This window comes from Protopterus annectens, chromosome 1.part2 (genome assembly GCF_019279795.1).
Source record: "Protopterus annectens isolate FY-2018-M chromosome 1.part2, PAN1.0, whole genome shotgun sequence".
NCBI lineage: Eukaryota > Metazoa > Chordata > Ceratodontiformes > Protopteridae > Protopterus > Protopterus annectens.
Window position 1 is genome coordinate 458,187,053 of NC_056727.1, and position 17,262 is coordinate 458,204,314.

Below are 17,262 nucleotides of genomic sequence, written 5' to 3' on the forward strand. Positions count from 1 at the left end.
GGATTAGTTCTTGCTGTCGTGACACAGTATCAAGGGGGTGATCAGTCAATAACATCTAACCTGCAATCATCAGCAAAGTTTGTTAGCCATGGGTCTGCATTTAGGGGTTGGAGGTGAGAGAGTTATAGTCTAAATAGAAAGGTTCCCAGTGCTGATCCCAGCCAATTGGTTATCCAGCTCACCACATATAGGTCCACATTTAGGTCTCCTTACTCATTTACATATCATAATAGGATATGGTGACAAAAGTACTAGCTAGATCCAGATAGGCTGGGTGGACTAAGTGACAAATGTCCACAACCTCAGTGACCTACTTAAATCAAGTTAAGTAGACGTGCACCACCCTAACAAAGTGAAACTGCTGAGGACTGAAGTGAATGATATTTTTGATATGACATTTTATGAAGTTAGATATGATATCTTCCAAGGTCATGCAGATTAGACTAGTTAGACTGAAAGACTTATAGTTCCTGGGGATCTGTGGAGGGGCCCCTTTATGAATTGGCATCACAGCACCAGTTCTCCATACTTCAGGGACATGCACTCTGATTAAGTTTAGGTTAAACAAATTTAGGAGAAGTTCCATAAAGACATGTTTAGCAATATTTATTAGGAAGCTGGTTACACTCAAATGGTATTTTTGGCCTTTAAGAGCACAATTGGGACATCTTCCCTTTGGACAGCATGAGTATACATGCTTCATTAAAAGTCACTCTTTCACATGCTTGTGGTGTGTTCCAACCCACGTCTGCTGCATAAAGATTGGATGTCATCTTTTCACCTTCAGGAAAGCTACTGTCCCATCAGCATAGCACTGTTGTCAAGCTGGTTTTGTAGATTCTGCATAGAAACCAGTCACTGTGATTGTACATCTCTTCCATTTGGTGTGACATCCTTCGTCACGATGTAAAGCAAATATATATTTCAGTAGTTAGTCCCAGAATGCAGGGGACTTGTGTTTTTCCATACCATGACAACCTCCAGGTGGCCTTCATGTGGGGATGTATAATTCCTATAAAGGGTATTTCTAACTTGTAGTGCAGTCTCTATGGATAATGGCGGACACAACAAAGCCCATGTCGATGCTCACATACTCCATCATAGTGACATAGTGAAGGATGCACACTCTGTAATGTTTTTACTTCTGCAGCACAGAATTTAAATATTACAATCCATAGCCTCATAGCTGATGCAAAAATGAGCAGTAACAACAGCACATAAACTGTGGCAGTTGTCACAGATGATTCTGCCTTACAGCAGAATGCCACTATCAATACCTGATCATCAAAGGGAAATGGATGCACATACTGGCCACCATCCACATCAACATTATGGAACCGAAAACAGTCCTTATGACCTTGCAGTTATTTCCACATCGTTTCCCTTCAGTTGTTATTGTCAATCCAGTGTGACAAGGGCTTTGGGTTTGTAATGGAATAAATGGGATAAGCACTCATATACAGTTTCTAAGAATAATATGACAGTTGGGAAGCAAGCTTTTGCACACAACCACTGACACAGTGCTTCCCATGTCTTGGAAGAGGACAATTCATTAGCAGAGTCCATAGGTTTATACAAGGCTAATGACCAGCAGGGTCTTCATAAGTCTAGCCTTGCAATCCAACCCAATTTTATACCGGAGTACCTTAGATGCCTGTATGGTGGGGTATGTTAGTTAAGAGGTAGTTAATTGTGTCAAAGGGGTTATTAATATGAGATTAGTTTACTCCCTGTTCACCTCTGTCCATCAGAGACATGGGGGCCAGACCAGGGTGAATTTGTGATTTCCCATCCAATGCTCGAGGTTTCATTTGAATAGAATCAGGGATGAGCTCTACTTCATGTGCATGAGGAGCTTATTCCATAGCATGGGGATCCTTTGAGACACATATCAGTCTCTCTCCAGAATGTTCTGTTTACGTCACAGGCAAAGTTCAGGTCTTTGAATATAGTGTTCCTGGCGCAGTTTGTTTTGCAGATGTGCAAGAGATCTACCAGATCTTTGTCTGATGATGCCTTATCAGCCAAGCATACACCACTGCTCAGTTACCTATAGGAGAATGCGTACAGAGATAGGGTCTTAAGATGATCCATGTAGGACAGGGTATTCAAACCCGGGATTCTCCTGGTGAGGAACCTTTGCAGACATTGCAGCTGTTGCAAGTGCATGGGTATGTACATGCTGAAGAGGGCAATGTACTCAATGACAACTCTGATAAGAGCTGATTAGCATAGTACTATAACTTCCTTAGACCTGGATACCATACCCTTACTTATGAGTTGGGTAACATAGAATGACCTTCTTCTATTTTGGCAACATGTTGGTCAAAGGTCAGATTACTGTCAAATTATGTTCTCAGATCCCTTGCTATCAGGTCAACTGTTAGGGATGTTTTACTGATGAAGTAATAACCTTGGGTGGGGGATTTTCCAAAGGACACCATAATGCATTTATTCCGATTGAGTTTTAGTGCATGGCTCTGGCACCAATCATTTGTTTGTGTCAGACCCTCTTGCAGGATAAAAAAAAAACGAAAATACAACCAGACCTGATAAAGGATACGACTCTCAGCCAAAACAGAGTAAGAATCCAAAAAAAGCTGAGCCAAACCACCACAGCTATGAAAGTCTTCTATTTAATGTACAAAACACACAGAACGAGTAAGCGCTTTCACAATCACACTGACAGCTTCATCAGACTGAATACATCAAGCATATCAACTTCCTTTTAAGCACATGCTCAATTAATCACAATTAATCAATTATACAATTAGTAAAATCATCTTAAAAAAGTTTTTAAATATGTATAGAAAATACTCCAATTCATTCATAACTAAAATATATGCTTAACTAATATCACTCTTCTACTAAATCTAATATTTAATTGTTCTAGCCTTCAAAAAAGGTTTAAGTGAAACTGTCTCATTGATCCCTGGTAATGTCTGAGTGTTTAGCTTAAGAATCCATCTCTGCTCTGCTAACTCAGTTCTGTTTTTAATGTCCCCCCCTCTTAAACCTTCATCTAAAATTTCCAATACAAAAAAACTTAAAACAGTGTAATAACCCCTCAGCCTCAATGTGTTTAGCTAAAGCACTGATTTCCTTCCTATTCTGGATATCCCTAATATGTTCCTGAATGCGATCTGTTAGCATTCTGTTGGTCTTCCCAACGTAATAGGCCCTACAGACTTCACAGAATGCAAAATAAACTATATTCCTTGTCCTACAGTCAGCATAATACTTAGCATGTATCTCAAAATGCCCAAATGGATGCACAAATGTAGTGGAGGAGTAAACATGTTTACAAGCAGTACAATTCCTACAAACATATGTACCCTTTCTCTGGGATACATTATTAAACCTATTCTCTGGGGTTCTATAGCAAAGCTGACATTTTAAAGATTTCTTATTTTTAAAAGAAAAGCTGGGTGCATCATCTAATACCCCCTCTAGTTCTTTAACTGTATTAAGGATGCTCCAATTCCTCTTAAAAACATTGCAAAAGATGTTTATGTCACTGCCATAGGTAAGTGTAAACCTAAGTTTATTCGTTCCTTCCCTGCCACTTTGAGGGACCCTACCCTCCTTCTGTGAGTAATATGCTCTCCCCTTGCCATCTCTCTCTCTCTTAGTAATTCAACTACATATCTATCATACATATGTGCAGGATACCCCCTTTCCATGAAATCTTCCCTCAGTGTATCCAATGCCAATTGCATTTGTGCCTCATCATTATGCAATCTCATTAACCTTAAAATCTGTGCTTTCACTACATTCTTTCCAATAAAATGCAGATGCATACTATTTCTATGCAGCAACACATTTCTTCTAGTGGGTTTCCTATACAGATTAGTTTGTATCCCTAGTATGTCTGATTTCTTCACCTTCACATCTAAGAACTCAATTTCATCAGGTGAAACTTTGCTGGTAAACTTTAAAAACTCAGTGGTTGAATGCATGTAATCTAGGAACACATTGAGTTCTCTTTGTGTACCCCCCCATAAAAAGAACATGTCATCCACAAAATGACTATACCAGATCAACTTTTTTCTATACTCGTTTCATTAGAAAAGTTTCACATTCCGACTCAGCCAATGCATGGTTGGCATAGCTATTGGCACATGGCGTGCCCATCTCTACACCAACCCTTTGGAGATAGTACAAGATGCTATTTTCTAAAATAATTTCTAACAGCGAGCATAGCAAATTCACTTTATCATTACTATAACATCATTTTGCATTCAATATACTCCGAATATTTTCAACACCCCAATTATTCGGAATAACAGTGAATAATGACACAATGTCCACGGTAACAAATAAAAATTCACATTCAATGCCCCTTGTCTTGCTATACAATTCCTGTAAAAATGACCTGGTATCTATAAGTATACTTTCACAAGTTTCCAACACAGGACGTAGACATTTTTCAACATAAATCAACAGGGGCTCAGTAGCCCATCCTTTACTAGAGACAATTGGTCTCATAGGTGGGTTAACTAAATCTTTATATCCCTTAGGCAGTCCATAAATTGTCAGATACACAGGGGTATCCACTGTAAAATATCTAAACAATTCCTCAGAAATTGTTCCATTAACCAACAAATCAAATAACAGGACAGAAATTCTATCAATAATGGCTTGTCCTTGCATTCATGTTATCTTTTGGTAGGTAACTTCATCATGCAACAATAAATGCATTTGAGTAACATAAAGATCTTTGTCAATAACAATGATACCTCCCCCCTTGTCCACAGGCCTAATTTCAATAGACTGTAAAGATTTCAATGCAACCAGTGCATCATTTTCATCTTTACTCATATTAAAATAATGAGGTGCTACACCTTTATTAAATATCTTCCTAATCTCCTTATCACATACAGCAAAAAACGTTTCAACAGTCAAATGCATTTTGGGAACAAATGTACTAGGTTTAACAAAACTGAAACACTCAGTACTAGTATTTCTGAAAATAGGATGTTGGTGTCATGGGAGGATTCTAAAACAGCTCCCAAATTACAGTCATCAGTGAACTTGGTGAACCAGAGGCCTTCAACATTAGAACTGACTTCCAGGAAGTTGGTGCCAAACAGGAACAGGCCCAACATTGAGCCCTGTGGTACTCCCCTGGTGAGCAACGTAGAAGGCCTTCCTTACCACTGTGGAGACATGGTGATCAAGCTTTGTGCCCAAATCTCTCACTAGAGGGTGTTGTTATTAATATGGTAATATGCAGGGACATTGCCTTTGTCAAAGGGGACAATAATGCTTTTTTTGCATTAAGACCATGACTTTGGTAATAATCATTGGTTTATGTAAGTCCTTCTTGTGTTTTCCCTAAAAGCACCTGACTCCTGTGACTTCTAAGTGAAGATCTGTCCTCTGTCAGATGTATTATTTCTACTAGACTGTACAGTGACCTCATAAGCTAGCTGGTACTGCAGATCTCAAATTTTTTTGGCAAAGACTGTTCACAATGGCCAGTACATCCTTAAAGGAAATATCTGAATGATACTATGATACTCAGTGTTCCTTGTGGATATTACATCTTCCAGGTGAATCTGTTCATCTTTCATATCTTATGTTTCAAAAACATGCTATCCATGATCACACAGTGCTACTTCCCAACATACTTTCCAATAAAGACAAATATGAATGTGGTCATCAGCTGTCAAGTATGTTTCCAACGCATGCTGACAGGGTTGGGGTGAGTTGGGGGGATAAGTGCCACCATGCATGGCTGTCCAAAGAGTACAGATATAAAGCAATAGCAGGAGTCTTAGCTATTTGAGTCTCAGTGGCATTAGATAATGCTAGCTTGCATTTGCTGCTAACCCTTTATAATTTGCTTAAGAGGGCTTACATATGCTGATTTTGGTACTGTTATCATGGTACAAAGCATTAGATGTCATTTATGCAGTGTACATTGATGGCATATGCTGTGTGTGTGTGTGTGTGTGTGTGTGTGTGTGGTCTCTGTCGCACTCTCTCTCTATCTATATCTATCTATATATATATACATATATATATATATATATATATATATCTATATATATATATCTATATATATATATCTATATATATATATATATATATATATATATATATATATATATTTTGTTTGTGACTTTCGGCTTTTCCTAGTTAGGTGCCACAGCGAACTCCGTCCGCTAATGATTGGCAGTTGATTTTTACGTACCGGCTTGCCAGGCCTGACGCACAACCTTCAACGAAGGTACACCCATTCACGCATGTCTCCACGCAGAAGGCGCTCTAGCTGAGAATCGAACCGGACAGCGGCTTACTGTGAGGCGACAACGCCACTGCAGCACCACCACCGCGGGTTTTATATATATATATATATATATATATATATATATATATATATATATATATATATATATATCAAACTTGACAAATTTTTGTTGATATTGTTATTAGTTTGGATTTACTAAACTGTATGTACAATTAGAAACATTACTAGTTTTATTAATTTTTATCAGTATTGTTAATTCTTCTCTGCTGTATGTCAGGAGCTTTTCTCCCCGGGTCACTGCTGAAAATGGGCCCCGTGCCCAGTCAGATATTACTCAGTAAAAAAAATAAATAAATAAAATAAAATTAATATGTGTGTGTGTGTGTGTGTGTGTGTGTGTGTGTGTGTGTGTGTGTGTGTGCACTGGTTATAGATAACTTGATCGAATCACATTTCAGCAACTCAAGTTAACTGCTTTCGGTTTTGAGTGAAAGGCCATTTGTGTAACTGTCTTGGCTGAATGCTTATGTTTTAGGATTAGGGTAAGGGTTAGGTAAGGGGATAGATTTAGTTTCTGTCTGTATGTGAGTATTTTAGGGTTAGGGTTAGGTTAAGGGATAGATTTAGTGTGTGTGACATGTATGAGTGCTAGGGGGATAAGTGTAGTGTTTGTGTGTATGTGCATCGTGAGTGTCCAAGCTGTCTTGTGTAGTGGTAGTGATATGAAAAAGACTTTTTTAATGAAAGCTACACATAGGGTTATAGGCAGGGTTAGGGTTAACACACATTACTAAGGTGGGCAGAGAGTGTTCATACATATGACTACGGTACATTTTGTTTAATTTACCATTTATCAAAAATGGATTTAGTCAACTGTATATTTTTGTTAAGTGGTGGAATAGCATAATTCTGCATCATTGAATGTAAGTTACAAGTGAGTAGGCAGTAAGGCTGAGACTTGTTTGTAATGAAAGTTTTAGAACTGGAATTGGTATGTATATATATATATATATATATATATATATATATATATATATATATATATATGGGTCTACCTGAAAACGCCGAAAGTCCACAACGCCAACAACGAGAACACCGACACTGGAAGATCGACAATGGAGAAAACCAAAAGTTGAGAATCCCGATGCTGAGAACACTGACATGTTAAGGTAAGTGTGCGATAGGGAAGGACGTTAGGGTCAGGGTGTGGGTAAGTGTGTGATAGTGACAGATGTTAGGGTAGGGTGCGGATCAGGTAAGTGTGCGATAGTGACGGACTTTAGGTTTAGGGGCGGGTTAAGTGAGTTAGGGTTAGGGTGCGGGTAAGGTAAGTGTGCGATAGTGACGGACTTGAGGGTTAGGGGCGGATTAAGTGAGTTAGGGTTAGGATGCGGGTAAGATAAGTGTGCAATAGTGACGGACCTTAGGGTTAGGGTTTGGGTTAAGGTTAGTGCATAGATAGTTGTGTATGTAAGGTTTAGTGTAGGTTTGTAAGGTTTTTGGTGTGCTTGTGTTGTGTGTGTGTTTTTAGGGAAAGGTATTTGTTTTGTTGATTGTCAGGATTGTGGTTTGTCGGGCATGTGAAGTTTCGTGTTTTTGAACTTTCGGTTTTGTCGTGTCGGTTATTTCGTTGTCGGTGTTTTGGCGTGTCGGTGTTATCAGGTAGACCCATATATATATATATATATATATATATATATATATATATATATATATATATATATATATATATCTGTGTGTGTGTGTACACAGTGGATATAAAAAGTTTACACACCCCTTTTAAAATGCCAGTTTTTTGTGATATATAAAAAATTTGACCACAATAAATAATTTCAAAACTTTTCCCACCTTTAATGTGACCTATAAGCTGTACAATTCAATTGAAAAACAAACAAATCTGTTAGGGGAAAAATATAAAAAAATTAAAAATGTACAATATGCTGGTTGCATAAGTGTGCACAACCTTAAACTAATACTTTGTTGAAGCACCTTTTGATTTAATTACAGCATTCAGTCTTCTTGTGTACACACCTGCCATCAATTAAAGAGACTCTGATTAACCCCAAATAAAGTTCAGCTGTCCTTGTAGGATTTCCTTGACATTTACTCAGTTGCCTGCTACAGCAAAAGCCATGGTTTGCAGAAAGCTTACAAAGCATCAAAGGGATCTCATTGTTGAAAGGTATCAGTCAGGAGATGGGTACAAAAAAATTACCACAGCGTTGGATATACCAAGGAACACAGTGAAGACAGTCATCAAAAAGTGGAGAAAATTTGGGACAACAGTAACATTGCAAAGAACTGGACGTCCCTCCAAAATTGATGAAAAGACATGACAAAAACTGGTCATGGAGGCTGCCAAGAGACCTACACCAACACTGAAGGAGCTGCAGGAATTTCTGGCAAGTACTGCTTGTGTACTACATGTGACAACAATCTCCCGTATTCTCAATCTGTCTGGTCTATGGGGTAGGGTTGCAAGACAGAAGCCTTTTCTTAAACAGAAAAACGTCCAGGCCTGGCTAAAATTTGCAAAACAATACATCAAGTCTCCCAAAAGCATTTGGGAAAATGTGTTATGGTCTGATGAGACCAAGGTTGAACTTTTTGGCCACAATTCCAAAAGGTACTTTTGGTGCAAAAACAACACTTTGCATCACCAAAAGAAAACCATCCCCACAGTGAAGCATGGTGGTGGCAGTATCATGCTTTGGGGGTGCTTTTCTTCAGCTGGAACTGGGGCTTTAGTCAAGGTGGAAGGAATTATGAACAGTTCCAAATACCAGTCACTTTTGGCCCAAAACCTTCAGGCATCTGCTAAAAAGCTGAAGATGAAGAGGAATTTCACCTTTCAACACAACAATGACCCCAAGCATACATCCAAATCAATGAAATAATGGCTTCATCAGAAGAAAATTAAAGTTTTGGAATGGTCCAGCCAGAGCCCAGATCTAAATCCAATAGAAAATCTGTTGGGTGACCTGAAGAGGGCTGTGCACAAGAGATGCCCTCGCAATCTGACAGATTTGGAGCACTATTGCAAGGAAGAGTGGGCAGATATTGCCAAGTCAAGATGAGCCATGCTGATAAACTCCTATCCAAGAAGACTGAATGATGTAATTAAATCAAAAGGTGCTTCAACAAAGTATTAGTTTAAGGGTGTGCACACTTATGAAACCAGCTTATTGTACGTTTTTTTATATTTTATATTTTTTCCCTTAACAGATTTGGTTGTTTTTCAATTGAATTGTACAGGTTATAAATCACATTAAAGGTGGGAAAAATTTTGAAATGATTTGTTGTGGTCTCATTTTTTTATATCACAAAAACTTGGCATTTTAACAGGGGTGTGTAAACTTTTTATATCCACTGTATGTGTATATATATATATATATAGATATATATATATGTATGTGAGTGTGTATATGTGTGTGCGTGTGAGTGTGTGTGCATCTGTGTCTGTGTGTATTAACATGTACATGTACATGTATGCAAGTGTGTGTATATCTTGTTTAATGTTACTGTTATGGAAAGGGTGTTTCATGCCCTAATGTGAAGGGCTGGAATTGAGGCAGGGGTAGGGTTAAGGTTACTACACACGAGTAAGGTGGTGGAGGGCATCTGACAACTTATGACAGATCTGCATTAACCAGCATAGATCCGTTAAACAATGGTTCAAACAGACATGGAGTCACTTGTAAGGTGCTTACAGCTGAATTATTTATAGACAGCCAGTGATTGCACACAGGCTGCATAACAGAAAACCCACAAAAACTGTACATTGAGCCACTATGTATAGGTTGAAGTGAGAATGTCAGTGTGTTTGCAGGGCAGGTAAGCCTAAGGGGCCCTACGAATGCAGCACTGTCTTACATTATTTATGTGGTCTGATGCCTTGCAGTTACGGACTGAGAGTTCAGAATGTGTGGCACCGAGTTACATGGGAAGCAAATGGCAGTGCTGAAATCTGTAGACCACTTTTTTTACTGAGTACATGGGTATACTCCGTGTTAGTCTGTGAGGGACCATGGTGATTAAATATGGTATTGGCAATGACATAGGCAACAGCCTTTATATCAGTGTTTGGCTGCATGTGATTTGTGTGAGTTTATGGGGAGTTTTAACTTGGCAGCACAACAGCAAGTAGTGTAAAGCTCTCCTTACCATCCTAACCTATGTGCACTAACCCGAACCTTAACCTTCCCCTAACCCCAACTCTAGACATTACTTTATGAAAAACTCTTTCCAAAACAGTATCGCTATTTTGACAAAGCATGTCTGGTGCCATTACAGTTTTTTTTAATGTACTTATCAGAAAGGGAGAGTGTTTTCCGCTCTTTTTCAATAGGTGGAGTGTCAAGATTTTCAGTGTTCAATTAAGGTAAGTGTCTGTGTGCAGACATTGATGTAGTTTGTGGTCATTGACTATTCTAATCATTGACATATTTAATCCATACACGCACACATATACATACATATATATTTATATATATATATATATATATATATATATATATATATATATATATATATATATATATGTGTGGGATCTGTACAGATCCCCGACGGCACTTTCTGCCGAAGCAGAAATCACCAAACATACATAACCGAAAGTGCTGTTCACCAAAGCAGCACTTTCAGTTAAGTATGCTGGTTGTGCTGGTCGCACTACGGTGCGGTTACGGGAGAATTCCCTTTTACCCACTGTAGTGTGACCTCGGAGTGAGAATATAAAAGTAGGGGGTGTGTGGGGGGCACAGCCCCCTACACAGGGGGTGCAGGGGGGCTTGCCCCCTGCATAAAAGAAGATTTATTGTTTTGTTTTTTTTTCAAACCGACTTTTAACAAAAGCGCTTTTTTGGTGAAAGCGATTTCGTTCAAGTTCGGTTATTGTGGATTCGGACTATTAAACTTTCGTTCAATAGCCCTAGATCCATATATATATATATATATATATATATATATATATATATATATATATATATAGGAATGTGGAAGAGCATTCTTAGGTCTTACGTGGAGGAATGGAGACTGATCCCACATTACCTGCCTTTTGTGAAGAAGGTCACAGCCCTCTTTTATAAACGACAGGGTTAGAAAGAGAAAGGTATAGACATTTGCCTCTCACACAATGAGAGAGAGAGGCCTAGATACCAGGAGTGTAGACTCTTGCTGAGTACTGTTCAGACAGAAGCTGAGGATATACTGGAAAAGTGCTGAACATCTTGTGAACATATTCATGCAGTATCAGGTATATATGTTACGGACATAACTGTTGGTTGAAGGCAACTTTTCCTGAGCTACATTATAAAAATGTTGAATTCTTGGGATATACTAAACTGAACTATAAGTCAGATGAACAAAAGACAGCTGAGCTCCTTTGAGAGGCTAACTTGACTGTGAGTGATGTGAACATGAAACAAACATTGTTGAGTTTTCTAATGAAAAACCTAATCTGAACTGTGATGTGATCTTTGCATTTTTATTTTAAATCTGCATTGTAAATAAACTGTACTTAGACTTAAAGTATATCTGCAGTGTTTGCTAAATACTACTACATGGATTGTGGTCACAGGCAAAGTTTGGTCAGAATATACCAAACCACACTATTGTTTGTTCCTGCATTGCTGCCTGCAAGTGTTAATACCTTATGACTTAGTTTCCACACATGCAGAATGATAGAATTGTGGCTGACAGTGTGATACACCCACCTGTAGAAATAAAGGCATATAACTAAATGTCTGGTTTCTACAAAACTACTTTTGTCAAAAATCATTTTCTTCTATGAGTAACCAGATTAAGAAATTATGGAAATTCTGATGAGCTATTGTAAGTCTAATAAAAGTGAATTTCAGAATTGTATATTGAAATTAGAATGAGGGAGCAACCCTTCCAAAGAAAAAAATTATAAATGACTAAATGAATTCCTAAATGAGTGCTGAACATATTTAGTAAGCTTGACTTTACCACTCGTGAAGCTGTGAGCAAGAAACAGAAGCTAGATTCTAAGAGCATAAGTAAAATAATTGTTAAACCATGTTTAAAAGAACTGCATGCAAAACAGTATTAGAATGACATGTCATTTTTTTTGTTTTGTTTTTGTTTGTTTAACAAACTGATATGAAATTGCTGAAATGCTTTTTAAAAAAAATCATGGTAAAATTGTTAAAAGGCTGTTTACTAAAACTCTCGAGAGTCATTTCATGCATAGTGAATATATTAAGTTACTGAAAGAAATACATTGAGAAAATGTTCTTGCAGCACAGAGTACTTGCTCAACTGCTTGACTCAGGAAAGTGCAGAAGGTGAGAATATGCAAGTATTGAGCACCATAAATTATATTGAATTATCAAAACTACAAGTAGTAGTTTACTTTAAATTAATTACAAGCAATAAATTGTGAAACTGATGTACAATGTCTAAGTTCAGAAATTATGGTGCAATTAAAGAAAACTGTTGCAATATCTTTCTGAGAAAATAATTCAGGTAATTTTGAAGTATGCACATTGGAAAATGGTGACTGCAGTTTGTGCTCCAAACTAAAGTATAAACAGTGTATGAAGTGTTAATTCTTCATAGTTCATTCGTATGGTGCTTAAGAAATAGTTCAAATGTGCTGATGCCCAAATATAAGCCCAGTAACAGTTCAAATTTGTTCTTGTACCCCGTGACTATTCGAAAGAATTACTGGGGCATTTCTGCATTTAAATTAACTGTCTAGGAAAGAGGAAACCCAAACAAATGGCAGACTTTGCAATGAAAGAAAAAATGAGAAACATATTGTAGTTGGCAAAGCTAATAGCTTTATAATGTACAGAGCTGAATCTCAAGTTACTGAAGACAGTTCAGGGCTGAATCTCAAGTTGCTGAAGACAGTTCAGGGTATATTGTGTGGCAACCATGTAAAGAAAAATATACTGTATAAAATAATCAGATACTTTTCCGTTTGTGATGTCCTGTATTTAATGTAAGTGAATTTCACTGTCTGTTATTGATTTCTGAAGAAAACTGTATTGCTCTTGAAATATAATGTTTCACAGATAAGATATTTGCTCAGAATGGTGTGCCAGTGTATGTGTGCGTATACGTGTCTGTGTTTAAGTCAATTATGTGAGAAAGTGAAAAAAATAAGAAACAAAAGAGCAATGTGTAGAGAGCATTTAAAATGGCAGATGTTTATACAGCACTAAATCTTACTAAGTGCTGACTGAACATAGTAAATATCCTGTAGCAAAGTATATGAAAAGTATAAATAAAAAACAAGTATTCCTAAGAAGTGAATTGTTAATACAAATGACATGTTATATCTACAAGAAAATTTGTTATGTGTACACACTGGAGTGCAGTGAAATAGTCTTACCAAAACTCTGGTGCATTTTGTGAAACTAAAGTTTGTGTATGGTGCTGCTTCTTAAAGTTAAACCAGCTGACATGGAAATGGGGGTATCCTGCTCTATAATACAAGAGTAAAAAAAAAATAACATTTTGTGCAGACCTAGTGAAACTGGTTGTAAAATATCTGTAGTGAAAACTGACAGGCAAAAGTGTCCACCTTAACAGCTGTAAGAATGAAGCTACACAATTCCACCTTTTTGGTTGCAATTTGTGTGTAAACTTTCTTTGATATAATTTTGTGTATACACTGGTATAGTTTAAAGATTGAAACTCCATGCCTGGATCCAATATGTTAAGAAATGTCCAAGTTACAGCTGCTTTAAAATGTCCATTAAATAGCACTGACCTGACACATTTCACAGAATATCATAATAACACTTACTTCAATTCATATACGTTTCAAAACACAAAAATATGTATCTAGTTCAGTGAAGAAATTTGCTCTGTTGACTGTAGTAATAAGTACAAGGATGGCTTGCACAGTGAGAGGGCTACACAAAGGTATATATGGCAAATGACTGCTGTCATTAATGCAAAGTAAAAATTGATAAAATAACATCCTGTATTTAAGGAACTGTCACTGGCAAAGTAGATATCAGGATGTGTCACTGCTGAGACATATGATATCAGGAAAATGGGGATGAATACAAAGAATCATTAAGACGTTTTCTGAGTTTGTGAACATGCTCAGAACAGTTGGAAGGGTGAATCCAGAGCTGTGTCATTTCAGAAGGATGGTTTTCTTTATTTCTGAGACAGATTTTTAGATTCGCTATCTGTCAATGTCAGTAGTGGACCAGCTGACACTGTGGGACAGGAAGCTCACCAGAATAATTTCATAAATATAGCAGTTTGATGAAAGTCAGACAGGAAGAGATTACATATTTTAAAATTATGCTTGGAGTTTCAAAAGGGCAGTTGCATTATTTCATAGACTGACCCTCAAGGACTGAGCACGCAGTTCAGGTATGGATGGCAGATGAATTTTTAAATGTGCATAACTGATCTGATTTTGGGTCGTTATGTCTTGCTTTACTGGAATTATCATTACAGTTTTGTTTTTGTTTGCTTTCTAGAGCACTGATGCTGAAAAGAAGTGTTTTTGGTCAGCGTGAACTATATGATGCCACATTTCTCCAGTTGTGCTTAACTGTTTAGTTTTTAAAGGAAACATACTAAAAATGGAAAATAATAAACGGTGCTGGGGTGATTGTAATGACAATCACCAAACTGGAAACAAGGATACAATAACCTTGCAATTGTATTAAAATTGCCTAGGTGATATGAAACAGCATCTGGATGGCTTTGTAGAATGCTGGGTGTTTATGGAAAGTCATCACAGACAGAAAGGGAGAAATATATATCAACAGGATGATACTGTCAATAAGTTCCCTTAGAAATCTTCTCATAATAATACTCAAGATTGTGTCTCATTAGTCCACATAACAGCATTGGTTTTAGGGTGGAATCTTTATTAGAAATCCTTAGAATAATAAAACCAGAGACACATATTTTTACACCCACAAAGGGAATGTAGTGCATGACATTACTCTCTGAAAATGGGAAAAAGACAAGTTTGTTAAGCATCTTTCTGATGTGAGAAGGATGCTTAACAAGCCTTTAAGTACCAGTAAGTGCTATTAAAAGTGGGTTTCACAACAGGTGCTAACAGCTTACAAGGTTGTCTGGCAAAGAACAGTGACTGAAGGTAAAACAGATTTGAAAGCTCTTAGATACTTCATTCTGTCACAGTTATAAGCAAAAGGTGCATCAGAACAAAACATTTACCTGCTTTTAATGCCACTTTTTTCACAAGGGACACGTTATTGCTGCCTGTCTTTTGGCCAATGCTAAGTGTTCTACCAGTTTTGAAAGTTGGTGAAACACTTCACACTTCTGTACTTGTTTTTTTCCTGTAACTTGTACTACTTGGAGCAGATAATGCTCCATGCAATACAAAGAATTATGATCAGGTCTCACTGATCATAACCATTATTATGTATTCATATCATGTATGCCAAGATTCACCTCTTGAGCTGTATTCGTCAGATGAATTCCTTGGCATCTGTGTCTTGAACACAGAATCCTAATCCTCTATACAACTGACACATTTTGTTATGCTACAGAGTTAACCAAGGCACACAAATGTGCATTCTTAAGATAAAAGCATTTTAAGGGACATGTATAATACAGTGTACTGGAACTGGGCAGATTCAGGAAGACAATAGCATTTCGGTCCTCCTGAACTATGATAGTAAAGTCCTTAAGCTCTCTTTCAGGCTTGAAACTGGAATCCAAAATAGGGAGGAGAAAATATTAAAACAATGGCAAGGGAAACCAGTAAATGTTTTATGAAACCAAAACATAACAAAAAGAGGACAGCATTTGGAGTAATGTCTAAAGAGTCTTGTTTTTATTTTACATGTTCTAATACATTAAGGGACTTTTTGTTAATTAAATCATCATTTAAGCTCCTTCCTGTAAGCTTTATAAAGGTGCAATAATATTTCCTTAACCAGGAGTGAAGGATAAGTTAGTTAATTATTTTCATTTGCTAATATCAAAAAGCTGTTGCTGAAGGAAATAAAAGCACAGATCATTGTTCTGTTTACACTTTGTTATTTTGTTTGCCTTTATGGTACACAATTCTCCTAGCCTTAACAAAATCATTTTAGTCTGCAGAAAGGAATGTTATTCTGATACTTTCCAGATATGTGCCTTCCAGCAATAGAATATGTAATATGAAAGGCAGATCTAATTGCAGATAATACATAAAAGGTCAGGAATGCTGCAACTGCTTGTTAACTCTCCCATGCAAGGAAAAAACAGGAAGATACTTTTTGACTGGACATTGTTGCAATGATCAGCTTCCATAAGTGTGAAAAAACTTTTTTTGCAAGTGCCTCTTATTTTTCTTAGCAAGTGTACACACTTTTAATGTACTTTTCTTACAGGATGAATTCAGTCTTTTTCCTTTTCCTTTGAACCAAGGCAGAATATAAAAATGTACTTAACTGCCTAGGATAAATGTGAAATGTTAGAAACAGAGTGTGTTCACCTTACAATGTATTCCAATAAAGTAAATCAGTGACAGTGATGAAAATGGATTCTGGTAGTAGCCCAACAAAATAATATTCCAATAAGATAATTTACTTACTGTGACAAAAACAGAAGCCAGAAGTAGCCCAACAGAATATATCAGCCCTCTGCTGTTCAACTGAATCTACAAAACAGAAAGCAACAATTACAGTTACAATGCATATATAAATTAATACAAATTGACTGTAGACAAGCGCTACCTTACTGAGGAAACACTCATAGATACAGGTGTCCACAAAAGAATAAAACCATAGCAGACATGAGAGGAGATACAGTCGCCAGTGTGAAAATAGCAGACTGCCTTGACTTCCTTGTTAGTTCACAAAATTACAGCTATAAACTCTTCACACGAAAAGAGTCAGTAAAGGTCAGAAATCCACATACTATAAAGCCAGAAGAGTAATATCAAGAACAAAACTGACCTACTTACACTGCTCTGGGGTAGCATCCAGCCCACGGCGCCTAAATGTCCCTCTCTGCTTCTCCTTTACTCCTGCCGTCTCTTGTTCACT

At 37.2% G+C, this 17,262-nt stretch overlaps 1 protein-coding gene across 1 annotated transcript in view; it reads right to left on the reverse strand.

The window, feature by feature from the left end:
• Window positions 1–17,262, reverse strand: part of SLC24A3 (solute carrier family 24 member 3) — a 2,031,466-nt gene that overhangs the window by 16,627 nt on the left and 1,997,577 nt on the right. The window contains exon 15 of the mRNA XM_044060155.1: window positions 16,809–16,874. Coding sequence (XP_043916090.1) covers window positions 16,809–16,874 — 66 coding nt within the window. The remainder of the gene's footprint in view (window positions 1–16,808; window positions 16,875–17,262) is intronic.